Raw genomic sequence first — 26,997 nt, forward strand, 5'->3', positions numbered from 1 at the left:
ATATTTCACAACATATATATTCTTTTGCGAAGAAATATTTCACACCATATAGATTAAACGATTAAGATTGAATAATGTCACTATCGATTTTTTTTTAGTTTAAAATATAAAATACAAAAATACTTAATAATTTAAGGTTGCCCACTATTAAAAAAAAAGAAGTAAAATATGAATAATGTTATTTACAGTTATAGAATACGTAAGTGTCGTGCAATCATTTTAAAAAAAGAGTAAGATTTATTTTAAAAAAATTAAAAACTCTATATTCAGTCACTTTTATATATTTTTTATATATTTCACTAAATTAATTGGTTGCATCATTTTTTAATATAAAATAATTATTTTGATTAATTATATTAACAAATTGGATAAATAATACATAAAAATGAAAATATATAATAAAAATCTTAATTTTTTTGTTGGTGTAAATTTTTTATTTATTTATTTTTTGAAAATGATTAAAGCGCCACATAATATGATTTTTCATAAAATATTACATTCATTGAAAATTTGAAAGCCGCGAAAAAGATAAAAAATAAAGGAAAAGCACGTACAAACACGGGTGGCTTTGAAAAATGGGAAAATGCACCCAGAAAGAAAAGCATGGACGGAGGGGATTGGAATGGTCTGAACGTCACCCTTCTTCTAAATTGAAGTCTTCCTGTCTCTGTCTTTCAAAGAATTCACCTCCCCCAAAAATAAAAATAAAAAAATAAAAAAGCTCAATATTCAAGGTGGGTCTGTTGGACTTGGGAACGCGAGAGAGAGAGTATTTGTATATTTTTAGTACAAAATACCGTATTCCACATTATACGATCAAAAGTCAAAGTAATATAGGAGTATTTATCTACATGAGAGACACACTGGTTAGGGTTTTCAGTTCTTCTCTGGCTCCTGTCTCAATTTCAGCTTTCGGGTATTGCTTAGAAATTTACAAATCAGGTCTTTAGCACTGGGTCTTCAGCTATATGTGCTGGGATTCCGTGCGTTCTACTTCAAGTTTGGGATTTTCTACGCAGTTTGTGGTGGTTTTGGAGCTTGAAATTAAAGTTGCTGGTTACCGGTGAATTTGGTGTTAGAAGGGTTTGTTAAGGTTTAGAGGGTCTTTTTTTGGTACTTACTTTTTTGTATTGGTGAATTTTAAGGTTTATTTATCTTTTTGGTTCGTATGTTGATTGGATTTGTGTTTTAGCTTTATACTTGTTAGGTAAACTCGTAAAATTTCTCCAATTGTACGGAATTGGAGGTGATGAAATAGTAGTTTGTGTTAGCTAGAAAAACTACTAGACTCTTTTGTGATCAGGAGTTTCTGGTTAGTGGTTACTTCTGTTTTGTGAAGGGCTTTTAGATTTTGGATTTTGTTTTTTGGGGGATAAGGAGGCGGTGGTGATGATGATGAGGGTGATTCATGGGTAGTAGAACGGTGAAGATTGGTGCAGACGATGATAGTAGAGTTATGACCGGGATGCCGAGCTTCGTTCCTGCAATACCCAATTCCAATTCCCTGTATATTCCTTCTTTTCCTCTCTTCACCTTTAATTTGGATTTTGCTTTGAAATTTACTTGGCGTAAAGTTTCGTTGTTTCCCGAAGATATTTCAATATATATATATAGTTTCAAAGTAAGTTCTGGGGTGGTTCAACAGTTCTGGCATAATACCTGTTATGTGATGGATGTGCTTTTGTAGTGTAAATTCTATTGGTACATAAGGGAAAGTCCTGTATGCTGCGGAAATTTGAGTCTTATGCTCCTTCGAGTTGATAGCAAAGTTTGGGAGAGTCAAGACTTTTTGATTTTGATTTTGTTTTTAATTATGACTTGAGGTGAAGAATCCTCCATTAACTGAATGTTATTATGATATTTGGTTTTGTTGAGATGAGTTCACCATGTTCAGAAGCTCTTTTCTTGATTTTTCTGGAACTTTCTTGGCAGCCAAATATAGATGGTTCATCTTGTTATATCGTAGGATGCATCTAGGGTCAATGTTTCTTTCTAACAACATAGGAATGCATCTGATTGCATTGTGGTTTTAATGTTTTTAGTCAGAACAATAGTGTGCGGAAGGGGTTTGAATATATAAGGTTAACAACTGGCATCTCTATTATTTCCCTGGTCTGCAAAGACAAGCATTTGAACCGACTCATGCATTTTAAGGCATTTTATTAGAGCATTCTAATGATCAATCTTCATCCCACTGTTTATTTGGTGTATATTTTCAAATCCAGATTCTTTTCCTTTCTGGTGGATATTTTCTAAGATGGCCGATCTCAGTCATAAATGATAATTCAAAAATGAATGTCAAACTATGTTGATTGTATTATACAAACATTACATTTGAGCGTTCATTTTGACTTTGTATGGATGGTTATTTTCTTTGCTACTTTTAGCTTTTAGACCTGGCTGGGTAATATGGATTTAGTATCTGTCTGGGTTCTCTAATTTATTTCTCAGCAAAATGATAAAGACACAACCTTTATTTACAACTATTTTACACCTTTGCTTTTAAATGGTGGGAATTTTTGTAAAAATGAGTTGTAAGATTATTATTATTTTACGAAAATTCCATTTATTAAAAGGGAATTATAAAAAAGTTGTCCCCGTCACTACTCTAATTTCTCAGTATTGATGATGGTTCTGACAATCTTGTGGCTTTCAGTGGAACAGAAGGAAACACCATTCGTTCTTCTCAACTTCCAGACTTTGGAACATTTGAGCAGTCCCTTGGATTTCGCATAGAGGATGCCGTTGGCCTAAGTATGTAGCTGAAATCTCAGTATTTTTCTGAAGTAGATTTTAATCTTGTCGCTGTTCTTTTAATTACGACTTATACAAAGTCTCTTTTCTTCTACTTGTCGAAAAGAAGTCTTATTTTGTCTGTTTCTTTATCTATTGTTTCTTTAATTTGTATAAGTACATAACTGGCATTGCCTAATGAAGTCTTGGATTGAAGTAGCGTCTATAATATGTACCGTCTTTGCTCATGTATACTTCCTGTGTACCTGGGCTTTGCCTCTTTTTATTAATAAAATTTCTATGATTACCTAAAAAAAAAAAAAAAAACAATATGTACTGTCTTTGCCGTGTAGCATAAGGCATTCAAGTATTTTCCTCAAATGTCCATATTGTACATGCTGAATAAGCATGCAGATATGAGTTGCCTACTTTCCTCATGAATATGCAATTTTCCAATATCCGAGGTGTTGTAGGATGGTACATAATCATATGCTCTGCAATTATTCCCCTGAAGGCTAAAAAATGTACTCTTTATATTTCTTCCTTTTGGGTATTTCTCTCACCTTTTCTAATCTTTCTCCTGAAGTATGATCTTCAAAAGCATGTAATAATTCATGGAGTGAGGGAATTGACATTTCAGAAAATTAAGTAATGGTGTTCCGAGTTGCTAAAAATTGCATTTTGCTTATGCATGTAGTATTATTTCTAGTGTATTTGAAGAGATTTACGAAATAACGTGATTTATGCAATTCAGGATACATATTTTTGTTCTTGTTTGTCAAATATTTCTTTACCCTTTTGTCCTATTTGATAATATTACATCCTTTAGATCCTTTATATAATCAGATGAAGTCAAGTAGCCAGGCACTGGGTACAGATATTCAATTTGCCACTTTAAATAAGGTGATCTTTATATTTTCTATACAGATACTTCTTCAAGTTCAATAAAAATAATTCCAAAACTATGGTCTCTCTCTGATTTGTGGAATATTTTCATCTATATCATCTGATATAAATCTATTGGCTTCTATTGCGGGGTCTCAGACATTACAACTACAAAAAGAACCACAAGCGAATCTGGTCTCTACATCTGGTGGCCATCGTGAAAATTGGGGAGAGTCCACTATGGCAGAAGCAAGCCCAAGGACCGATACATCGACAGATGACACAGATGACAAGAATCAAAGGGTACTGGTTATTCATCTTATTTTTCTGTTTAGAGATCAGGTCACATAAATACTTCAGTACTGCTGCTGTGTAATGCTAATAGTAATATGTCCTTCCAGTAATGTCTTATGATAGATCTGTAATGAGAACTATATTTACCTTTGGAGCTTCCATATGATCGTAACATTACATTTATTAGAATATTTTCTTTCTCATTGGCAAGCTTTGCTGCTCCTTAGCATTGGATTGAAGTTTTGGCATTTTCCTTGTGCAGCATGAAATGGGTCAATTGATTGGTGTTGCAGCCTCTGATTCTAGTGACAAATCAAAGGAGAAATCAGGGGATCAAAAGGTAACATGATTCAACTGATACGTGCAGATAAGGTTATATCAACCTGATTGTATATTTACTACCATGTTTGAAATAAAAAATTTTCAGACCTTGCGCCGGCTTGCTCAAAATCGTGAAGCTGCCAGAAAGAGCCGATTAAGGAAAAAAGTAGGCCCCTTTTGTGCCATCAATGCTTTTTTGTTCAGAACATTGTTTTCATTGTCATGTCATTGCCTTCAATGTGTAATTGCTGCATATCTGGAATGCAACTTGCTCTTTTTTAAGATTAAATTTACGATGCTTGCCTTCTCCGTTTTATAGGCATATGTGCAACAGCTTGAGAGTAGCCGGCTAAAGCTAACCCAACTAGAGCAAGAGCTGCAGCGGGCCCGCCAGCAGGTTTGAATTTGATCCTCGACTACATGCATGCTCAATGCTGCTTTTATCTTTTGCCTTTTCAATCTGAAGGTTTTTGACGTCTTTCTAATGCATCTATTAACGTTTATTTGCAGGGCATATTCATTTCAAGCTCAGGAGACCAATCCCATTCAATGAGTGGAAATGGTATCTAAACTTCTTTTCCATTTTAATTCGTATCTGATCACTTTAGAACCTGTTTGCTTTTATATTGCGTTGAGGTCCTTGAAATTGTTAACATGTGGTTATGGTTTAACATATGCAAGTACTGATTTTATGAGGGAAGTAGATTACTATCTTAGCTGCATGTGCACAACAATTTCTATCATTGGTAGTATTGGGCAGACCATAAGAGACGAACTCAAGCCTGAATTGCAGCTTTATTTCCATAATAATTAATTGAACAGGAGGCTGGCTTACCCAGTTGAAATCAGTTTGACACGTAGATTTATTTATCCTAGGTTTGGCCTAATTGGGTGATGCAGCATAGCATCACGGGTAACACTCTAAAGCCCCAAAGTTGGCAAGCTCATTCTATCCTTGGCCAAACCACATTGACTGCCATGATTGTCCAAACGTCTCTCTTGATTTCATTCTGTTCTACTTCCATGACCTTTAGGAGTTGTTCCATTGTGGTCTCTGTCAAAAAGCTCTCTTTCTAGAAACGAATTTAGTTTAGTGGCTTTAAAAAAAGTAAAATAAAAATACTGAAGAGAAGAGAAATCATAGTTGTTAATCAAAATAATTCTACAAAAAGGATAAATCATAGTTATTAAAGGCTCTTGAATCAGTATAACGAAGCCTTGATTCGTTTTGCTAGTCATTTATGTTTATTGCATCCTTGACAAACATTCCATATGCTTTGTATGGGTCAGATTTTGTGAGTAAGAATACTCCAAAAAGTTGCAGTGAAATATATATTCACTTTTTCTCCACATGCAGTGCCTTTTCTTATTGTGTTTTGGTCTTCTGACCCAAATTTATAATGTTCTTGATGCTATATACATTCCAAATCTTAAATTTATCTCTGTTCTCTAATTGTGGTGCAGGTTTTTTGCTTATTCTTCTTTTTAGGAAATCAAAATTTTTTGAACCTTTTTTTTTTTTTTAATTACCCATTCCTTGTTTTATTGTGGACTTTGATAGTGTTTTTTTTTTTTTTTTTGGTTTGTGGCTGAAGTTAGCAATTATATGCATAACATAATTTATTAGAGATGAATGCAGCACCCTATATCAATTCAGGATTCCCTTGGTATTGGATAGATCCGAATACATCCATATGATGGTTACCATGGACTAATAGTAATCATCATGTTACAAATAATAGGTTTTAAGTCATTATGTAAAACTTACTTTAAGTAATGAGTTCTGTTGTACCCAGCTTGAACCAGCCCACCTGCAAACCATTATTGCATAATCCCAATGCGTTATGCATTGTGAGCTAGTCGCTTTATAATGGAACTTCAAGATTGTGCCCCAATGCATCTATCCTCCATGTTTATTTGCTTTTACTGAGGTGCTTATGTGCTCCTGGCCTGAGTGCTTCTTATGGAATTAGGTTGTTAATTCTCTATTTGCATTGGCAGAATGCATAGGTGATGCCCTTGTATATGTCCCGTGTGCTCGGGCTTTTGTCTATTTCATGATCAACAAAATTTTTGTTCATCGATCAAAAAACAAAATCTCTGTTTGCATTGGCTGTTATGGGTTATATAAGTTAGCTATATCTTCTGACAGACTTCTGTGGTACTGTTTTATTCTTGGGTTGTGGGTTGTTAAATGGTTATAGTCTTGTGTAAGCCTCATTGTGAAATTTCTTTGGATGATCGGGGAATTTGAATGTCATTATTAGCATGACAGATGGCATATATATATACATCTATTCATGGTTCATTCTTCCCTGTATGTTTGCTTGTTTTGTTGATGCTAGTAGTACTAAGTTTGCTTTTCTGTGAAGTATATTTTTGATGGTAAAGTATTTTCCATGTTGATTACATTGGCATATAGGTGCCTTGGCATTTGATGTAGAGTATGCACGGTGGCTAGAAGAGCAGAACAAGCAGATAAATGAGCTGAGGGCTGCAGTCAATTCACATGCAGCCGATGCTGAGCTTCGCACCATTGTTGACAATGTTATGGCACACTTCGATGACATTTTTAGGCTGAAAGGCATTGCAGCCAAAGCTGATGTTTTCCACATATTGTCAGGAATGTGGAAGACACCAGCGGAACGGTGTTTTATGTGGATTGGTGGCTTCCGATCATCTGAACTACTCAAGGTCAGTTTCTTTTTCATGCTTTCTTTGTAAAATAAGGATGCGATACAAATCCATTTCACAAAGTTTTCATCATAACCTGGTTAGAAGTGAAGTATTCTTGTGTGTGTACTAAGTTGGTGATCTGTTTTGGGATTTTCATGCATGCCTTAATCAAATTGGATATGTTGATAATAGATGAACATCCGATCCCTCGCCCTTCACCTGCATTGCATGAGGACAACAACACTGTAGATGAAGACCCTTCATTAAAGATTTCACATGGGAAATGATAAAGATCCAACACCATCATGGCAAGCCAAGAGAAATATACAAGACAATTGGGCACCATAAACTTTCAAATAAAATTATATAGCTTGTTGTCTACTTCAATTGTTTATTAGTAAGTGCTACCTATATAAAAAAAAAATATGAACAAGTGCTAATATTTATTTATTTTTTATAAGTAATAAAAAATCTTAGTAAAAAAGATAAAACGCATTTCCAAGTACACATGACGTATTCATACAGGAGGAACACCTATTAAAAATAGAAAAAGATACAAGGAAATAATGAAAACTTAGCCCATTAAAATCTAATAGTGGCTGCCCAAAGTAACAAAGTATTGAAGAGGAAAGTTTTAAGCTCCTGTTGTCCATTCACAATCCTAAAAAATTCTATCATTCTTCCCCCTCCAAATGCATCACGCTAGGTGGATAGGGGCTATCTTGCACATTGTTACATGGAAAAAAGATCTAATTTTAACATTAATAACTTAAAGCATATGATAATCATGTGTTTAATGTATATTCATTAAAAAATACCTATAAAAAAATGTATATTCATTAAAAAATGTTTCCACAAGTATGGAGAGTGATTGAAAGAAGGTTGATCAGACATGAACAAGGCTAACTGGACATGAGCCAGAACGGAATGAACTTTAGTTATTTGGTTTGGGTCAAAGTTGACTCATTCATGCTCAGAACCTAAAAGCCTGACACATATCCGAATGACCTGACACAAATTGTCACCCTAGTGTACTTAATGTTTTTTTTGCAGCGCTTAGCTTGTAATTAGGCTTTTTTGTATACTTCCTGTGTACTTGGGCTTCACTTAATTACGTGGATTAATAAAATCTCTTTCTTATAAAAAAAATGTGTTATTTGGATACCATATATGACTTCCCAGCGTGAGATTCTTTTCTAGGTAAATAACAACTTTTTTTTTTTGGATAAGTAAACGATAGTATTAATAAGAATAGGCATAGCCCAAGTACACAAGGAGGTATACAAGAGATAACACCTATATAGTTCGCTAAATAGGACAAAAGGAAATCATGTACATTTAGGCCATTGAAATCTATGGCAATAGTCCATTGAAGCAAAGTGCTGAAAAATAACACGCGAAGCTCCTCTAGTGTGTGCTCCTTCTCTTCGAAGGTCCTCTCGTTACGCTCTCGCCATAAGCACCACATATCTATATAACAACTTACATATCTATCTAGGATCAAACTGATATCTCACCATCCATCTCTTATTTATGAGGCAAGAGATGCCACTTGTTGCAATTTTTCTTTTTTCAGCTTGATTATATTTTTCTTTTTCCTTTGTTGTTATAACTGAAGTTTTAGAAGTTCAGAACTTGAACTCCCAAATTATAGGAAAATATGGAATAAAAAATCATGAGTTTGTGTGGAAATATTAGGGCATTGAGATCTGCTACTTACAGGCCAGCGTGTGAACACATTGTTTACTGAGACCACTTCAGTGGAAAAAAAAATACAAAATGTTTTTATGCTAGCTAACGTAGCAGGATGCCCGCATTCGTTGTGTGTTTGAACTTTGGTACAACATCAAGAAAGCTTGCAAATAGAATTTTTCATGAGCATATGTATGTGAAACTGTGATTATACTGCTGTTATGTCTTTACTGTTACCAAATAAAAGAAATGGAAAATTAAAAAAATTATATGCATGTTGACATGAAAACTCAAATGGCAGTGGAAGGGCGGCCTATATCATATGCATTCTTACATTGTCAATAATGGAACTTCTGATTTTTAAAATTCTAGCCATATAAATTCTAACATGATTGTTTTTCCACTTCAAAATGCCTTTTAGTGAGGATGTGTTGTTGATATTGTGGCAGAAAAAAAAGCATTTACATAGGTCATTCTGTTTTAAATATGTGAAGAAAAAAATTAACATCTTCAATACTGCATTACCATGTTATCAAAATTTCCTTTTTATTTACTTTGTTAAATCATTTTATAATCTTTTAAAATGAATTACTAATTTAAAAAACTGAATTGCTAATGATTCAGCTTCTTGTCAATCAATTGGAGCCTTTAACTGAACAACAATTGGTGGGCATCTACAACTTGCAGCAATCATCCCAGCAGGCTGAAGATGCTCTATCACAGGGCATGGAGGCATTGCAGCAATCTCTGGCTGAGACATTGGCCAATGGCTCACCTAGTCCATCAGGATCATCTGGGAATGTGGCAAACTATATGGGTCAAATGGCCATGGCCATGGGAAAGCTTGGAACACTTGAGGGGTTTCTTCGCCAGGTAAATTTCTTTATCATTGGATTCCGCTTGTTTTTTTCCTCTAGTTCCTATACTTATTGCTAGGAAGGACAGAAGATGAAGTGAAAGTAATCTTGAGACGGGCTGGATTTGAAGCGGCTTTTTCAGTATTTCTTTTTGCTTTTGAACTTGTTAAATAGTTCACATTTACATGTAAGATGCATTGACCACTAATAATTTGCCTTTATTCAATAATCTCTTGTATGACACTTTTTTTTCTTCCCCTTTTCTTGAATTACCAGGCTGATAATCTGCGTCAACAAACACTCCAACAAATGCACCGTATATTAACAACCAGGCAATCAGCCCGCGCACTTCTTGCCATAAATGACTATTTCTCTCGTCTTCGAGCCCTCAGTTCTCTCTGGCTTGCCCGGCCACGCGAATGACAAGCTAAATCCCCTAAATGAAGTTATTCTGAAGATTGATCTCCCTGGCCCCCTATCCTATCAAGTCAGCACTAAGCTTTGAGTTTGTAAAGAATCAACCACATGATTCACCATCAAGTCAACTGCTGCGGTTCTTTATCTTAGAATCCTTTTGGGACCTGGCTGTTGTGCAGTATCATCACACTTGTTGATATAGTCTCATCTCTAGTTCTAGTGTCACATATGTTCACCTAGGTCTTTTATCCTCATTTCTTACGTTTAAAACTATAGTGCCAATAATCTGATTATGTTAGATTTTAGGGTTGTATTTGTAATGTAGGTTACTGCTCTCAATTTGTATACCAGAACCGATTATATAATGGTGCAAGAGTTCCTTTTTGGGTGTGGATATTTTTTCTTCAACATGTAAAATATGTTTTTGCTTACAGTTACCTTGGGTTAAGGCAGGTTGTCTCTAGAGTTTGGTTTTGTTGGTAAGGGCCATTTTTGAATCCTCGAATACTACCTATTCTAGGGGGAAATTTGGCTATTCCGCCCACTTGCTTTGCTCCAACAGCCGAAATACATACAATTGGGGCAGTTCCTGAAAAAAGTTGTATTGCTGTCTATATAGGAAGAGCCTCCAGAATGAAGGTATGAACTTGAAAGAATGTAAGTCATTTGCTTTTACTAGTTCCAGTTTCACTCGAGCAAAAACTGTAGCATCAAGCCTGTTATCTGTAGGTATGATATAGGTTACTTGCGGATGAATTGAGAATGCACAAAACTGGATAAACAGCCAATGATGAATAATTAGTGTCGCCCTGGTTGAGGACTGCTATGCTACAGAATGTTGAAATCTCTCAGATTTTTTACAAAGGTTTTTCCGATGGTGGAGCCAGTCTTTACAAATACAGCAGGGTAACCAATTGGAGCATCTACCCAAGCTTCACAACCTTGTCCTCTATATAGTTTCCCCGTCCATACATGTTGCCAATCACACCTTTCTCCCACAGGAAAATAGACCTTAACATTCTTCTTGCCTTTGTCTAGGACAGGCGCCACTAGGATCTCAGTGCCAACCAAAAATTGCTGGTAGCTCAAGCTATGCACATTTTCATCTTCTGGGTAGTGGAGAAATAGGTGGCGGCAAACTGGAAGGCCCTTTTGAGCAGCTTCCTGATTTCCAAAAAATACCCAGGGAGGGGCAGGGAACCTTAGCTTAATTATCTCACCATATTTGAACAGAAATTAGCATCAATGGAGTTCTGTGAATACCTTTACAAGTTGGATTCTGTAAAACTTCCATGCTCTGTACACCTCAGCAAAGCGAGCAAACTGAGATAAAGTTTGGTGGTTTGAGTAGAATTGGCTATTGCAGGATGGCTTGTTCCCCTGGCTCAGAAAGACACACAGATATTAGCTATTCATGAAATTATACCACTTATGGTCTCCATGTGAATAAATCAAAGTTGTGTTAGTGTATGTTATGTATTCATTCGGCAGGTTTGAACTTACTTCATGGGTCCGGAAGACGGTGGTGAAAGCATTTAGCTCCATCCAACGCAAAAGCAACTCTTCACTTCTTCTGTACTTAATAAAAGGCAAGTTTACTGCACAGTAGCCCCCAATATCACTGTGGTTAAAAGCATATCCTGAAAGTCCACTGCTGAGTAGGCCAGTAACCGCACTCTTTATCCCATCATTAGCCTGCCAACTAACCATTTGGTCTCCTTCCCAAAATAGCATCCCCCATTTGGGACTATTTCTGAACCCAGCTCTCATGAAGAAAACTAGCTCCTCTGGTGGGTCTTCCTTCACCTTACCCACACAGTTGCTTTTCCATTCTTCCACAAACTCTCTGTTTATTTGGGCCCATAGCTCAGGGTACCTATTATGTGCAGAAATTGGATCTTCACCTGAAATGGTGAGGCTGATAATTGTCAGTATATTTGAATTCATAAGGAATGATCTGCGTTGGACCTTCTTGCTACTTGGCATTATTGTTCGTTCAGATTTTGATAAGTGAAGAATAGGTGAGTATTCATGCAAAGAGCATATATACTTCATTCATTTGTTGTGTCACTTGTAAAAACCTGTTGTAAAATTGGATTGTACAAAATCATTACGCTGACCCTGTGTTGAGTTTATAAAATACATGTTCAGATGTAAAACCTGAATAGACGGTGGCATCCACAGGCAGACCTTCACCAAAATCAGCCATCCATCCTCTAACTCCATCATCCACCATTTCTTGTAAAATCTGTTTGAACCAACCAGCGGTCTTTGGGTGCGTCAAATCCAACATTCCAACATCAAAAGCTGTATTTGGAACCATGTATGGTTGTCCATACTTATCTTTGACTAAGATGTCCAAACTCTTTGCCTCCTCAAAAAGGTTTCTCCTTCTGTTTGGTTTCTCCTGGGTCTGTCAAAGCAAGTGAAAGCTGATAATAAATGACACAACCCCTTTAATCTATCACTAATTGCAGCACATTTCATTTACAAGAGAAAAAATGTAACTAATTATATAAAAATTTTATAAATCAGTTTGGCCTTTTCCTCATGTAATGGCACCACGCTTCTTACAGTTTTTGCAGCGCTCCGTGATTGATTGCAGGAATTTATACTAAAAATTATTTTGAATAACAGAAGGGAGAAGGTCTTTACAGGAGCTAGACAAGGATTGCAGTATGTCAGCACTTTGATATGTCGAGCACTGAGATCTTGAAGCAGTTGCTGCCATCCATAATACCTTTTTGTATCCACTTCCCAATTCCACCACAGTTGCGATCCAATCAATGTCTCCCTCTGCCCTACCCAATCCTATGTGACAGATCACTACACGTTATAAATGGATGCATGTAACTATATTTACAATCTGCTTAAAATACTGAAAAAATTCTCAGGTGAAAGCCTAGTTTTATTGTTTTAAAAGTTCTGAATCATTATTGACGTGGGTATTACCTGAAGCCAAAAGGCTGAAACGGGAACATTGTAGGTCTTCAGCTTATTCCAAATGCGGCGAACGGTTTCTGTGCCACCTTGCATTCCAACCACCGCACCAGATATTATCCACTCAGGAAGCTCGGGGGGCCTCCCAATGGTTTCTGTAAAATGTTCAATGAGCTCAGAAGGTGAGTTCCCGTGCAAAATCCGTCCTTGAACTGAAGACCCGCGTATCTGCAAGCTCCACCAGACAGAAAATGGGAAACTGCAGGTTTAAAGTCTTGAATGACCCCATTTATGCATTAAACAACACAATTGCGACTTTTTTCCTTTTCATTTCTTTCCTTGTAGGTAAATTACCATTTGTCGTGCATGCCGAGCCCATCTTTTTATTCGTACTTGTATTATATATTTAACAGAACAAAATCATAAAAAATTCATCATTGATTTTGCAGTGAATCAATGCATTAGTCAAAAATAATTTTTAGCATGATATCGTAAGCGCATTCTTTCCTCAATAAAAGCATTGTTTCGTCCAATTAATTATCGAAGTTACTTTATTACGTACCAATTAAAAAGAAGAACCGAATTACTTTGTCTCAAAACACATTTACAGAAGTTGTCATTGTGGCTCTAATATCCACTAGTTAATAGAAAGTACCTGAATCTGAACTCTGTCATGCGTTGTCAGATCGAAAGCGGAATAATCATATCCTTCGAGATAGAGAGATCGCATCTTCGATGTCATATAGAATGGAGAAGGAGCATAAGTTGTACTCCAATCACCCCCAGCCCTGCAACAAGGAAAAACTGTTTCAATTCCATATATACCATACAACTCATGATTTATAAACACAAAGGTGGTAGAAAAATTATTCTTTTTCATCTACCTATAGCTAACCAAGTTAGCTGCAAAAGTAATAGGTTGATCCCCTCTTCCGATGCCTTGTTCTTGAACAAGAATAGGTACCCTTTTGCCTTTGAAATCCAGATGTGAGAACTGCTCCCCAAAACCATAGAATCTCTCATTTGCTTCACTTGAATAGGTCAAATATATCCTGTTGAATTGCGTGGGTTCTTCAACTCTCATGTCTCGTGTTTCCTCTGCTGAGGAAACTGTGACGTACCCTCTCGGCCTTGCAATGGACCAACAGAAACCTAGTCTCCGTTTCTTTATCCGTCCTATCCTCCACCTAAACCCTCGGAATCTTCCTGAAGCTGTTGAAGAGGCTTTTTGGCGTAGCTTAAAGTTTGGTTGCCCAAGCATCCCTTGGAAACCAACCTGATTGCTGTTTTTCTGATCGAATAGTAACCAATACCTTGCACGGGTAGAAGGATCCTTTGTCTCAAATTGTATTTCTGCACGAATTCCGTCTTTTTGAAACTTCCTTTTCTTTTTCTTCATGCTGAAAACCCAACCAGTTATTATCAAAATGGGGAATTGGGTACCATTCATATCTTTTTTCTGCTCAAGCCCCGGATGCCCAGATGGAGAATCTTGGCATTTAGGCTCTAAAGAATGATCAAACTGATCAATCAATCTTATTTCCTCTATGGTTTGGTGATTGCAAATCAAATGAACATCTCCATCTTTGACAGCAAAGGACCCCCTGCTTTCCTCCACCTCTGTTTCAACCAATGCTGCAGACACAAAGGCTTGGCCGGGGATGGTAGACCATATGGGCCTAGAAGGACATGAGTGATGAGAAATGGAGAGATGACCACCATCTTTAGAGCTCCATAGAAGCTGGAAGTCCTTCCCAATTGAGAATATCTGGTGTGAAGGCACTTTTTGGGAATTGAAAGATAGAGTTCCTTGAATGGAAGGTAGGACTGTTGGGCTTGACGGAAAAGGGTTATTAAAATGTTTGTGGTGCTTTTTGGTGATTTTGAGGGCTGACATGTTTCTATTAAAGAGAAAGATGGTCCATGCAAAACCTATTCATAGATTTTCAATCTAAAAACTTTAGGTTTGAATATTTCCTTGAAGCTGTCGAAAAGTCCCTCTTCTTTTTCAAATACCCTTTTTTTTCTTAATGCTTATAGCAATTTGGTTTTGGAGGAGAGATGGGTTTAGAATCTTAGATGTCGTAGAGAATGCCAATAAGTGGACGTGCCATACTGATTTCAGCTGCCCTCATTGACTGATACTCGTAAAGTTAGAATTATTGTCTTGCACTTGAGAGTTGAGACCTATGTATAGATATATTATGCTCTGTTTCCTCTTCTGTGAATAAATTGCCTCTTTCCCCAGAAACAGCTTACGATGACTTGAGTTTCTCAAAATTTTTGAAATGATGACAACGTAAAAATCGGGAAACATTTGTGCAGCTAAGATTGCATCGCTACGTGTTGTGTTAACATCAAGACCTGGAAAGTCTTATTACAGTCCTAATTGGCTAGCTCCATGGATATGTATGACCGTTTTTTGAAAACTAAACAAATCTATGAAAGGCTGCTATTTCAATATCCATTAGGACTCACTTTCGCTGTCACAACCTTTTGCTTTCCTTCTGAATACAAAAAATGCCGCCTTTATGCACGTTCATCTGTTCTTCTATGATGTTCACATGGCAGAGTCGCCAAACTGCCAGCTTTTGTGTCATTTTCTTGATACTAGTTTTGTAGTTACCCAAAAAGGTTTGGTAGACCGTAGACGTTGGTGGCTTGCGTGACCACTTCCACCGAGATGGGTTTTGGGATCTATCCCCCCCTTTAGAGTCCTGTTCCAAAGAATGCATCTGGCCTGTTTGTGCTTCTTGGTTCCTTCTTTAGTGCACCTAGACCTGATAACTGGGCATATTCATTTTGTTCATGGAAACGTCTGTTTTTTGGATGTTTTGTCGGCGTTCTGTCGAAGCAGCCTTGAAGGAGTGTTTTATTTTATTTTTTTTCAGTTGAACTTTCTTTCAGTGAAGATACTGTTCCTAATCGTTATCATCAAGACTGCACGCAGCCTTGTTCAGCGGCGAGATTCACCCTGCAAATAATGCACGTTTCAAGCGTTGTTCGGCTCCTTAATTCAAACTCCGAGGGCTTGAACGTTAAGTGTGTAATGCTAGAGATAGTTAAAAGAGTATGCAATTATTTAAAAAAAAATGAGATCTATTATTAAATTAATTTTTTTTATGTAAATTTTGTATTTACTCATTTTTTTAAAAAAGATTGCGCGATACTTATGTACTCTATAATTGCAAATATCATTTCTTATTGGATAAATATGTTGGCTATTATTAAATAATTATTGGTTTTACTTTACATGTCCATCTCTCTGTGCTTAAATTTTGACAGTGAAAATATTTTAATAGATTACATGAAAGTAAATTTACAAACTAACGTGACTTCGTCAAATTGTAAAGTTTTTTTTATTATAAAATAAATCGAACAAATCTTGTGAAATCACGTTAATTTGTTAGTTTACTTTTATATAATCTTTTGGTGTCAATAACATATACATGACAATGACATATTACTTTGAATGAATTCATTATATTTTCATGAATGGGATGTGCTTGAGTTGTGTGATCGCACGAGACCGATTGCTTTATAAAAAATTTGAATAATGATATATTTATCACTCTTTTATCACTATTTTATTATTTTTTTAATTTTTAATTTTTTTTTACTTAATGATTAAGCAAGTGACTATCACTGAAATTATATATTTTTTAAATTTTTTCTTAATGGCATTAAAAAAATAATAAAAAATAAATACACTACAAATAATAAAATAATAGCTAAAAAATAGTAAATATATCATTATCCATAAAATTTTTCTGCAACATAAACAAGACCAAACCCCACAGTCAAGAAAACGAGTCCATTTCATCGTGGCTTGGGATTTATTTAAAGAGTTACAAGCGAGGCAAGAAAAAGCCCTTTGCCATAGAACAAAGCAAACCAAGCAACCATATTACCAACCAATTGAACTGTGCGAATGCTGTTTCATGCATTAATGCCATGAGTTTTGCTATATCTTCTATATATAAAAAGTGGCTATCAAATGGAATTTATTGTTTTAACAGATTTTATTGTTTTCCGTTTACTTTATTATTATACTTAACGCCGTTTGTATCGTAAATTTCGATCTCAGTTATTCTCTTTAATTTCTTCCGTATTTACGTCTTCGATGTTTTTCTGCATATTCTCATTCATTTCTCTCTCCAAAACCAAACTCATTTCCTTCTGTCTCTTCATTTTCTCTCTTCTTTAATTCTTCTAATCTCTTCTCTTCATACCGAAAATAAAACCCAAGAGCCATTTTTTTCCTTTCTTATATACCCTCCAGCGTGTATTTCTTTTCGTCCTCTCGTTCGTACATTTGGGTGTCGCTGGAAATCTTTGGTTTGGTAGATGGTGGTTGGCGATGGATGGAGATGTGTGTGAGGAAGTGGGGAAAAATAGGGTGCTATTCAACATTTTTTCAGTTCACTTCTCGATTTTGGGATTTTGGTTTCTAGGCAAGGAGAGGGAAAGAAAGAAGATTAGCTCAAGATACGCTTATCTTCATCCTGAAAATAAAACCCAAGAGGAAAAATGAAGAACACCCCTACACCATTTTTTTCCTTTCTTGTAAGCCCTCCAGCATGCGCTTCTTTTCTTGCCTTCCGTCCTCGCATCCGTGCATTTGGGTGTCGCTGATTATTTTGAAGAAAAGCCAAATGACGAGGCTCACGAAACCTAACCCTGTAATTTTGAAGAAAGAGAGTCAAATGCGACTGAATTGCAGAGAGAGAGATTAGGGGAAATTTTTTTTACAGTTCTTCCATTAGTATCCCTCTCTCCTCTGTTTTTAACAGGTTATTAAACGTTGAATAAAATCGAAGATATGCTTCTTCTTTTTTCAACTCCTTCTGACAACGGTTTTATTTTTATTTTTTAAATACCCAAATGGATAGACATGAGTTTGTCTAATCGTCCTTTTGAGTACAAGTGAACATGTTGTAATTGTTACGACCATTTAAGAAATTAAAAGGAATGAAAATACTTACGATATAATAGAGTGATCTAATAAAAAGTTTTTATTTAATAAATACAAAAAATCTTATATAAAAAGTTCATCTCAGTTTTTATTTAATAATTTTTTTTTTATCAAATACATGTGATTTGATTAGCATAACTTACAGTTTTTAAAATTATTAATGCTACATACAGTTGTAGAATGTGTAAACATCACATAATTATTTTGAAAAATAGTGAAATCCACGATTCAAAAATTAATTTTTTTCATATAAATTCCATATTAATTCACTTTTTTTAAAAAGACTGCACGGTGCTTGCACAATCACGACTACAAATATAATTTCTCTTTTAAAATAGAAGTTGGAGTTTGAAACTCCACTCCTTCAAATATATATATATATATATATATATAAAACATTTACTTTTTTTAAGGTATTATTTAACAAATGCTTTATAAAAGAAAAAACCCATCTTAAATGTTTTATGTGATGTGATGGTAATAAACTAGATTATTAAACTATCTTTAAAAAAAATTTAAATTACTACAAACTTTATGACTGGTTTGATTATGTACTTTAGATGAAATAGGATAAAATAGAATGTTTTGTTGAAAATTGAATAAAATATTATTTTTTAATATTATTTTTATTTTAAAAATTGAAAAAATTAAATAGTTTATTATATTTGATATACAAAATATTATCTTACCTAATTAAGAAAACATGCTTTGCACGTTGTTCCAACCTAGTATAAATAAAATTACGTAATAATTTATTACTGATTATTTTATATTTCAAATTTTAATTAATATTATTTTTAATAAAATTTATTTTTTAACTAATCATATTAAATTAATATATATATTAGTGTGCAGTTGTATTTGTAAATATATTTATCCTAATGACATTCGTTTTCTGGTTGACTGAGATTGCATGGAATGACTCATTATTGCTAATAAGAGAATCATAGAAATTTTAACAAAACTTCACCTTAACCCACATCTAACGCATACGTGTTTCCTCTTTCCCTTCCTTAATCTCAAGATTAGGATAAAAGAATTTCATGAAATATAGGAAATATAATAAGCTTACACAGCCTAGTTCCTCTTGGGAGATAATTCGGAATGAGTCAAATCTGTCTACGAGTCTTGGTTTATTTTTCATTGACATCGGACATGTTTGGGAGCTTAGAATATCTCAAAATTTTGTAAACTGTAATGAAATAATTTGAATAAAAATATTCTATTGTATTTTCAAATATGAGAGGTAAAAAATTGAATGAAAATATTTTTTAAACATAAGTATTGGTTTAAAAACTATCTCATCTCATGTTATTATCTAAATACCATTTAAACATAAATATTTTTTAATTTCAAATTTTTAAAATTTTTATCTAATCATTATTTAATTATTACGACTTTCTCAAACTTTCAAATAAAATATAACAACTAATTCAAAATTTTGAAATCCCAAAATCAAATTAATATTAAAAAATTATATTCTAAGGTGCGGTTTAGATAGTAAGATAAGATGAAATGATTTTAAATAAAATTTTAAAAAAATATTATTAGAATATTATTTTTTAATATTATTATTATTTTGAGATTTGAAAATTTTGATTTGTTTATTATATTTTATGTGTAAATTTGAAAAAATTGTAATGATGGGATGTGATGAAATACTTTCACTATCAAAACTGGTTCAACTCTATTTTAATTTTATAATTTTTTTATTCAACTTTTTATCACTCATTTTCTAAAATTTCATAAAAATATTAATTCAAACGATTTTACTATTATTTATAAATTATCTCATTACTATTAACAGACTTCTCATTTTATCTCATCTGTATAATCAAACGAAACCTTAAAAATTGTACATATTTTGATATTTTTGAAAGAAAAATGCTATTTGCACACATCGAATGGGACACCCCGCATACACGGGTCCATGTGGATACAAATTAATGAAACGGTGCGTAGCAGTAGCAGTTTTCCTTCATCGATTCTCCTTCTTCGTTGCCTTTCCCCCCTTCAAAATTTCTCCTTCATCGATTCTCCTTCCCTCCTTCAGATGAGATTAGGGCACAGACCACGGATCGAACGTCCATTTCATCTCCTTCTTCTCTTTTCTAAAATCGGCTTCATCTTCTTCTAATATGTCCCTCATCTATCTCATGATCTCTATGTCCACGATTCCATAATAGCTTCAATTCTTTGACGGACTCACCCAGCAATTGTTTTTGATTTCCTTGGAAAAAAAACGAGTATGAATCTGGTCTTTCGGCCTTGGTTTTACACTGGATTTTGTTACATAAAATACATGCTAGGACGACCAAAGATTTGGGCTTACTTTTTACTTTATCTCAACCATCAAACCTCCTCCTTCTAGATATAATTAATATCTTTCTCTGCTGCTCCTGATTTAGAGTTTGTGCATTATTTCTTTATTTTCGTCTCCAACGATAGCTGTGCTCTCTTCCTCTGATACTATCTATGATCTCATTCTCATGCTCTCTATTATTTCTCTTGCAGGAAGATGGATAAAGATTTTAGCTAGTGCTGTTGTTCGTTTTAACACTTATCACAGCTTCGCTACGTGCTTTGTGTTGATGGCTTTGTAGTGGATTTGCAGAGTAGGTAGAGAGTGAGAAAGTGAGGAAGGGAAAAAAAGAAGAAGTAAAAGGCCTGTTGTTCTTTCTATCTGCATCTGCTGACGTGCCACGTCACCAATTCCACAAAAGGTATCCATTGGCGGGTACCTGTATTAGAACTCTTTTTGAAAAGGGCTTTGCTACATACAGTCGTCACATACAGTCGGCGTGCAGTCGGCTGTACGGAATGAATAAAAAAAATTATAAAAAAATTTTTTTATATTCAAGGGGACCTACATGAATTATAAAAAATTATAAAAATAATTTTTTTTTTCATGTAGGTTCCGTATTAATTTTTTTTTACAGCCGACTGCACGCTGACTGCATCTGCCGACTGCAAAAAGTATTTCTCTTTTGAAAATATAAATGATTTCAAGTTGGTAGATAGATTACATAATCTACGTCACTTAAATGAAAGGGTTAAAATTTTAATTTTGTACGATGTAAATATTAACCCACGAATAATAGAATTTTTCAGCGGTAATAAACAGTAACGATGAACCAATCGCAGAAGCAAAATCAGTTTAACAAGTAGGGAGCACTGTGTTCTCGAGCTCATCTGATCACGGATCCTTTCGTTGAAGACCCGAGTCCAGGCGCCCGAGAAACAAAAATGGCACGCACACAACCCTACCCACACGGAAAGAAATACCAGTAAATGAATCCATAATCTTCAATTGAATGCCAAACCACTCAGGTACGAGTCCTTCAATCTATTTTTCATTTTTTTCGATTCAAATTGTCTGATTACCGTTTTACTATGTTTCATTACCGAAACCCTAGTTTCAGCGTTGGTTTGAGCTTTATTTTTTCTTCAGAGCTTTTTTATTTGTATTTTTTTTTTATCATTTAAGCAAGTTGTCCCGTCCTTTGGTTCTGAACTTCTGTCGGGGGGGCATTGGGGGAGGGAGGAGTTGGTTGTCAATTGGCAACCAAGATTTATGTTTCAGGTTTCTTATTTGGTTTTTCTTTTTTTCTTGTTGATCAGTAAATAAGAATCTTATTTTGTTTTCTTTTTGTACTGTTTCTGATTTTCTCTGCAGTTAGACGGGGCTTATGCTGCAGATGATGAACTTTGATAAGAAAATCCAAAATACATGGGATTGTAATGCCTCGGGGTTGTTCTTGTGTTAAGGGAATGATTAAAATTACTTGAATTTTGATCTAATTGTTTGTTTTTTAAGCAGAAAATCCACAAAAATCCAGTTATTGGATTTATAAACCCGTAGTATTAGACTGTACACGTATATGTATATGCGTGTGTTGTATTTCTTTTGCTTCCATTTTTTTTCCTCCGCTGTAACCAAATGTAGGGATGGGAATGCAAACTGTGACGTGGAACTTATTCTATTTGTTTTTTATTTTTCAATAAACTGTTCAAAACCCGTAATTGTGTCATATATACCGTGGACAATGTTAGATGATGATTTAGCCTGTTTATTAAAAATAATGTTCAACCATATTATTTTGCATGAATGTTTCATTCCTTTATTTCAATCTTTACAATTTACTAATTAGCCATCCATTCAGTGCTCTCGTTTCTCAAACATATCCTTTCCCCTTGGATCTTTACAGAACATATCAACTGTTGTATTTTCCTTATGTATGCTTATTCTTGCAGTATTGGTGCCATTTTTAGCTGCCAGGTATTATGGATTCAAACTTTCAGTCTCCATTTCCAGACGATGGTGATGCAAAAACAACATTTCGCAAGCCATCTACAGATGCAGCAAACGGGAAGTATTGGCGACATACTGGGTCATCTTCATCTGATGGTTAGTTTTTAATTCAGGTTTAGGTTACAATGGTCTGAGTGGAGTTATATTGTGTCAAGAGTCTGAGTTGATGATCTGTCTTCTTATTAGCATTGCTAAAATAGGATTTCATGAACTATGCCATTTTTATGAAAGGATGGAGGAAGCAAAGGAAGAATGATGAAATATCAAACCGAGAAGAAAATTACTGTTATAGATACTTTCATCATTGGTTAACTTATGTCATTTTGCTAGTTTGAAGTATCATACTGCTTCTGAATATGATGGTGTTAGCATCATCGTATAATATATCGGAGTAGTTTACAGGTCATTGGTTGATCAGTTTTCAGATTGCTTATTTTGATACTTAATATCACCTTTATATACTCACAGAAATTCTTAAGCGGGACCCAAGCTGTAGCCCAAATATCTCAAGGGATGACCCTGTGAAAGTCTCTGAACCTCAACCAAGAAGGAAGGATGATGGTAGGGAATTAGAAAGGAATTCTAGGAGAAGCTACAGTAGAAGTGGCGAATCTTATAGACACTCTGATAGACAGTCCTCTAGGGGTTCCCATGGCTACTCTAGGCATGATGACTACGTACATGCCAACTATGCAAATGAAGAAGAGAGAAACCATAAAAGGTTATCCTCCCATTCTGGTCAAGAGGCAAAGGATGGCTACTATTCTGAGCATACAGTAAAAGAAAGCGAGCAGAGTAGGTTGAGAGATTATTCAAGAAAGTTGGACAAATATTCCCGAGATAAATATGATGGGCATAGGAGCGATGATAAGGATAGAGAAGCCTCATCCCTAGTACACCAGAAATATAGAGAGGATTCATCATCTGATAGAGCTGGATCTGGTAGGAGACATTCTCCTTCTGAAGAGGTTGAGAGGGGTAGGTACATGAGGAGGAGTGATGGTCGAGATGAGAAGTGGGATTATTATAGAAGTTCAGGAGATTACAGAGGTGGCAGACTTTCCTATGAAGAGACCTGGGCGCATCGAAATGGCTCGACTTCAGGAGGGAATAGTGGTAACCATCATCTGAAAGATGCTTATAAGAGTGACCCAATGGATTTGGTTGGTCAGAGGCTTTCTAAAGAAGAAAAGAAGAAAAATGTTGACCGAGAAACTAAGAGATATAAGGGTCAGTGCATTAGAGAATCAATAGAGCTTGTTGAAGATAAGTTTGCTTCTGTGACTGAAAAGCAAGAATTTCCAGCAAAAAAACCAAAGCTGCATAGTCTAGATGAGGACGTGGAATACGGGAAAGATGGTACCTTTGCTTTAAGTTTGTTGTTTGACTTTATCATTTCATAATAATTTCCTACGCTGTTTCTAATTGCTTGATACTTTATGGTCACATTGCAGTCAAACCAGTTTCAAAGTTTTCCTCTGTAGCTGAGGATGCAAAAGTGACTCCTGGGCAGGGCCAGGCCAGTGACTCCAATACTGCTAATGATCTAAACACTGCAAAAGTTGCTGCAATGAAAGCTGCTGAATTAGGTACTTAATATGTTGACCCTAATGATATTCTTGTGCAGCCTTTGTAAACAGAATATTGTTTATCTGAGAAGGATATCAAAGGGAGGGAGGGAGAGAGAGAGAGAGCTTTTGGCTATTAGACAAATTTTAAAATGGCGTATTGAATTGTAGCCGTATAGTTTTTTCTTTTAATGTATTGGCATGCTTGCCATTGTGATGCAAAGAGGATGTCACTAGAAAGTGGAAGATGCTTCTCCCTCTCCCTTTGTGTGAGTGAGAGAGAGCCAAATTGACCTTTTGGCTATTAGAAAAATTTTTAAATGGCGTATTGAATTGTAGCTGTATAGTTTTTTCTTTTAATGTATTGGCATGCTTGCCATTGTGATGCAAAGAGGATGTCACTGGAAAGTGGAAGATGCTTCTCCCTCTCCCTTTGAAGGATATCAAAGGGGGAGAGAGAGAGAGAACCAAATCGAGCTTTTGGCTATTAGACAAATTTTTAAATGGCATATTGAATTGTAGTCGTATAGTTTTTTCTTTTAATGTATTGGTATGCTTGCCATTGTGATGCAAAGAGGATGTCACTAGAAAGTGGAAGATGCTTCTAGAGATCTGCTAAAATATCCTGTTTGGAACGTAGCTTAGTTAGCATCTAGGACAATTACTAGTTAAACTAGGCGAGTCGTAAAGGATGCCCTACCTATAATTTCCTTGTATGTTCTCTGAATGAACATAATTGCTTTGGTCAGTTCTGAGTTGAAACTGGTTGCATTCTTTCTTGTGATTGTTGGACTTCTATAACAACTACTCTGTTCAATCTACTACCAGTTAATTGGCCATTAGACATGATTTCATCTCAAATCTGGATTGTAATAAGCTTAGTGTTCTACATACTCATTTGGGAGCTTTCTAGCATGTGACAGTGAATAGGAATCTGGTTGGAGTTGGAACTTGCATGACTACTGACCAAAAGAAGAAGCTGCTGTGGGGAAACAAAAAGAATACAACTGCTGAAGAGGTATGTCTGATGATTTTCTGCTATTTCATGTATTTAGCCACATTTTTGGATTTACGATTATGGCACTCATGCTCTCAGCACCATAGAGTAGAAACCAAATTAGTATTGGGTTATCTAAGATTTTTACAGCAATGGAAATCCTTCAGGAGAATGGTTTTTACATACTTTAGACCATCTTTTTTTTTTTAAACTATCTTTACAGTGATAATTTTTTTGGAAGCAATGTTTCATGATCTGTGGTTTTTTATCATTTTTATTCTTGATTTAATTCTACTTTTTGGCAAATATTCTTCTTCTACAGTCTGGGCGCCATTGGGATACAGCACTATTTTCTGATCGTGAAAGACAAGAAAAGTTCAACAAACTCATGGTAAATGTCCATTGCTTCTACTTTCTCTGTTGCGTTTTACGCATTCTATACAGAACCTTTTTTTGTTTTTTTGTTTTCATGAGCATCATATAGAACTTTTCATTGCTTAGTCTGAATGGCTCACTCATTCCATTGGTGTTTCTTCACGTACTAACACATTTTTAGAGTCTGAGGTTGCATTGGTACCTATGGCCAATTGTAGGGTGTGAAGGGCGACTTGACGTTGGAGCAAAAACCCGACAACCAGGATGGGGGAGACCTTCAAGCCGAGAAGCAGAAAGAACTCCAGCTGGATTTAGAAAAGCAATACACTGCTGGACTCCGACGAAGGGACGGTCGTACCGTTGGATTAGGTCTTTAAGCTTTAGCTATGGATCTTTCTGCACTCGAATATGGTGCAGTCCTACAATGCTTTGCATCATTTCATTGTACAATTGCAGAAGAGTTATGTTACTTGTAATTCTATACTTATGGGAGGATATGCATTGTTGGGATTTTTCAGATCTTGGCAAAAGAATGGTCTTATATGACATTTCCAACCTTGATACATGTGAGTTTCTTTCTCAGGTCTTTCACAAAACCTTACCTTATTTTTTCTTCAGGTGGCTGTTATACCTTCGAGTTTGAAATCTGGTGGGTTGACCCGTGCAAATGTAAAGGGGATCGTACTAGTGTTTTCCATGTTCAATTTCTATTTCTGACTGCCCTAGAGATTTGCAGTGGGGATTTGTTGAAACCAACTTGGGGAACAAACTCCGATTCCCCAAGGGGCGTTGCCAAGAATGCCAAATAAAGAACATGCTAAGATGCAAATGGGCAAAGCGATGCCCTGTTATAATATTTTGGATTAGTTGGACAAATCCGTTGTGCACTTTGGTAAAAATGGTCGGTGGCTCATCATTTTCCACCAATGGAAAGGGTAGGAAGAGTAGGACGGGAGAGAGGAAAAGCAAAGTGAACCAACGGAGATTGGGAGTGGTTTAGGACTCCCACTAAGTTTGATGTCCAACTACAACCACATTTTTTGCCAGTTCCTTCATTATTTTCTTGCAGTCTCCCACCATTGCAAGACACAAAAAGGGGCGCACCTCTTCTCCTTGATGTCATGCCCCAATACATGGGTGGCATTTTTTACGAGACGCTGCTTTTGTTGACAATAGGCGAGACTCTGTCCGACACAATTTAAGTGGATTCGAGATTTGGAAAGATAATTGCAGAAACACTTTTTCTAGATCATGATTCCATTAGTGGCTTACAACCACGGATTAATAACTTTTTTTGGGCGGAAGGGACATTTTTCATTGCGTATCATATTTAGAGATTAGAAGCTAAAAACTTGCTCAGATAGTCCCAAAACACGGTATTTCTCTACCATTTTCCCTGAAAAGGTGCTGAACTTACTTGGATTTGAGTTTCATTCCATTTAGTTGCACTGACATCAGACCCATCTTGAACCTAAAATAATGATGGGTTCCTTATAAGAGATGGTGCTCTACTTGAGTTTGCTCTTTTACAGCCTTACAGACCATATGCTATACAAATGAATCTAAGATTTTGGGTCCCCTCCCCACCTCCCAATTTTCATATTACAAAAATCAACAACATAAACTAAACTAGATACTAGTTTTTCATGTTAAAATACTTCCCACGCCTGAGGCTAATATTCCCAACTGACAAACTAAACCAAAGATCAGTTTTTCATTATCACATTATATTTCTGCATTGACTACTGCATAAGTGGGTAACCCAGATGATTATGGAGATATGCAGCAGACTACCAGTTTGGGTTTCAAAATGGACTCTTGCCTTCAATAATATTTCATGAGTTTTGCTACATACAAGCAAATTCGCATACTAATCTGCATACTAATTCTGATTCATTTTTACTTAAAATTTAAATTAACACTGTTTTCAATAAAATCTACTTTTTAACCAATCA

General features: G+C 35.4%; 3 protein-coding genes across 8 annotated transcripts; 2 read left to right on the forward strand and 1 right to left on the reverse strand.

Annotated features, from left to right (window-relative positions):
- Window positions 1–648: 648 nt before the first annotated feature.
- LOC122278978 (transcription factor TGA2.3-like) lies at window positions 649–10,269 on the forward strand. 3 transcript variants are annotated; one of them, XM_043089209.1, is made up of 11 exons: window positions 649–1,506; window positions 2,657–2,754; window positions 3,563–3,636; window positions 3,778–3,921; window positions 4,175–4,252; window positions 4,340–4,399; window positions 4,553–4,630; window positions 4,744–4,795; window positions 6,656–6,927; window positions 9,289–9,474; window positions 9,735–10,269. In XM_043089209.1, exons 1-11 carry the CDS (start codon window positions 1,409–1,411, stop codon window positions 9,879–9,881), a joined length of 1,287 nt encoding a protein of 428 aa, XP_042945143.1. In that variant the 5' UTR covers window positions 649–1,408; the 3' UTR covers window positions 9,882–10,269. The 3 variants fall into 3 exon arrangements, with proteins under 3 accessions (XP_042945143.1, XP_042945142.1, XP_042945144.1); XM_043089208.1 differs by having other exon boundaries at window positions 656–1,506; window positions 9,226–9,474; XM_043089210.1 differs by having other exon boundaries at window positions 1,461–1,506; window positions 3,580–3,636; window positions 9,226–9,474.
- A 379-nt stretch (window positions 10,270–10,648) lies between these two features.
- On the reverse strand, window positions 10,649–15,500 carry LOC122278977 (sulfoquinovosidase-like). Its single transcript, XM_043089207.1, has 8 exons — window positions 13,700–15,500; window positions 13,471–13,603; window positions 12,828–13,043; window positions 12,531–12,686; window positions 12,036–12,288; window positions 11,379–11,779; window positions 11,139–11,255; window positions 10,649–11,039 (listed from the first exon to the last, which is right to left on the reverse strand). The coding sequence occupies exons 1-8, from the start codon at window positions 14,710–14,712 to the stop codon at window positions 10,704–10,706; spliced, it is 2,625 nt and encodes an 874-aa protein (XP_042945141.1). The 5' UTR covers window positions 14,713–15,500; the 3' UTR covers window positions 10,649–10,703.
- Window positions 15,501–20,942: 5,442 nt separating this feature from the next.
- Window positions 20,943–25,767, forward strand: LOC122279152 (arginine/serine-rich coiled-coil protein 2-like). Of its 4 annotated transcripts, XM_043089534.1 has the most exons (8): window positions 20,943–21,120; window positions 21,467–21,528; window positions 22,045–22,198; window positions 22,571–23,461; window positions 23,557–23,691; window positions 24,594–24,688; window positions 24,990–25,058; window positions 25,224–25,767. In XM_043089534.1, exons 3-8 carry the CDS (start codon window positions 22,075–22,077, stop codon window positions 25,683–25,685), a joined length of 1,776 nt encoding a protein of 591 aa, XP_042945468.1. In that variant the 5' UTR covers window positions 20,943–21,120; window positions 21,467–21,528; window positions 22,045–22,074; the 3' UTR covers window positions 25,686–25,767. The 4 variants fall into 4 exon arrangements, with proteins under 4 accessions (XP_042945468.1, XP_042945467.1, XP_042945469.1 ...); XM_043089533.1 differs by lacking the exon at window positions 21,467–21,528; XM_043089535.1 differs by lacking the exon at window positions 21,467–21,528 and having other exon boundaries at window positions 22,063–22,198.
- The last annotated feature ends 1,230 nt before the right edge of the window (window positions 25,768–26,997 follow it).

Source organism: Carya illinoinensis, chromosome 10 (genome assembly GCF_018687715.1).
Source record: "Carya illinoinensis cultivar Pawnee chromosome 10, C.illinoinensisPawnee_v1, whole genome shotgun sequence".
Lineage (NCBI taxonomy): Eukaryota > Viridiplantae > Streptophyta > Magnoliopsida > Fagales > Juglandaceae > Carya > Carya illinoinensis.